The 892-nt window shown below is 39.1% G+C and overlaps 1 protein-coding gene across 1 annotated transcript; it reads right to left on the reverse strand.

Annotated features, from left to right (window-relative positions):
- Window positions 1-6: 6 nt before the first annotated feature.
- On the reverse strand, window positions 7-850 carry LOC110034617 (the record flags this gene model as incomplete). The annotated part of the gene is given in 4 exon segments (XM_020738867.1): window positions 7-167; window positions 286-365; window positions 445-615; window positions 695-850. Coding segments are annotated over 4 exon segments (434 nt in total), but the record flags the coding sequence as incomplete, so codon positions are not given.
- Between the last annotated feature and the right edge of the window lie 42 nt (window positions 851-892).

An 892-nucleotide genomic window follows, 5' to 3' on the forward strand; every position in this document is an offset into this window, starting at 1 on the left:
AAAAAAAAAAAGTTAATCATGCGTGCTTGGAAGAGTCTACTGCACTGCTTCAACCACTCCTGGGAATTAACAGTAGTGAGAACATTTATGAAAAGGATCAGATACCTTTTCGCACTTGGGATCGAGATGCCTTCCTTGCCTCATCCTTTTAGGTTCCTCGTTTTTCTCTGAAGACATAACCAAGGAGTAAATCACTCGACTCCAGCGGAGCAGACCTAAAAGAAACCCTACTAAAAAGAACAATGAGATGAAGAGGGAGCGTGGAAAGTCCCCGGTTGCTTCAACCTTTTCTATATTTGCTGAGCCATGATAGTTTTGAAGACAGTCGCCTTTGCCATTTCTCCTAGTGGATTCTCCAATTCCAGCTGCACAAAAACAAGCAGAAATTATCTGTAAAATATCTTCCAAAGAGAGTAATCATTAAGATTGGTACTAGCTGTCAACCTTTCTTTGCTTGCTTAACTATTTCATCCTGATCAGCAACCTTCGTCTGCGAGCAATATTTAGCCCATTCATGGTATAGATCAGTTGAATCACCGTGCAAAGGTGGCACGTCTGTGGGCTCTCTGCTTTCATTTTCCTTGGATGAATTTCTCTTTTTCTTCTCAACTTTAGCTGCGTGATAAACGGATGACATTATACCGAGCAACAAAGTAATGACAAGCAAACCACTTCTAAAACATGGATTTAAGACCTGAACTCCCTTCTATAGCTTCATTCTTTGGAGAGATTTCTTCAGGGCAGTATTCAGCGCATCTACGGAAAGAATTTGATGCATCCTTGTATTTGGGATTCTCATCTCTTCTACATGCGTTTCTTTTTTCTTTCTTTCTTTCATTTTTTTTCATGACTGCAACAATTTATTAAATTGTAGATACCTCAATTTATATAT

This window comes from Phalaenopsis equestris, unplaced genomic scaffold (assembly GCF_001263595.1).
Source record: "Phalaenopsis equestris unplaced genomic scaffold, ASM126359v1 Scaffold191446, whole genome shotgun sequence".
In the NCBI taxonomy this organism is placed as follows: Eukaryota; Viridiplantae; Streptophyta; class Magnoliopsida; order Asparagales; family Orchidaceae; genus Phalaenopsis; species Phalaenopsis equestris.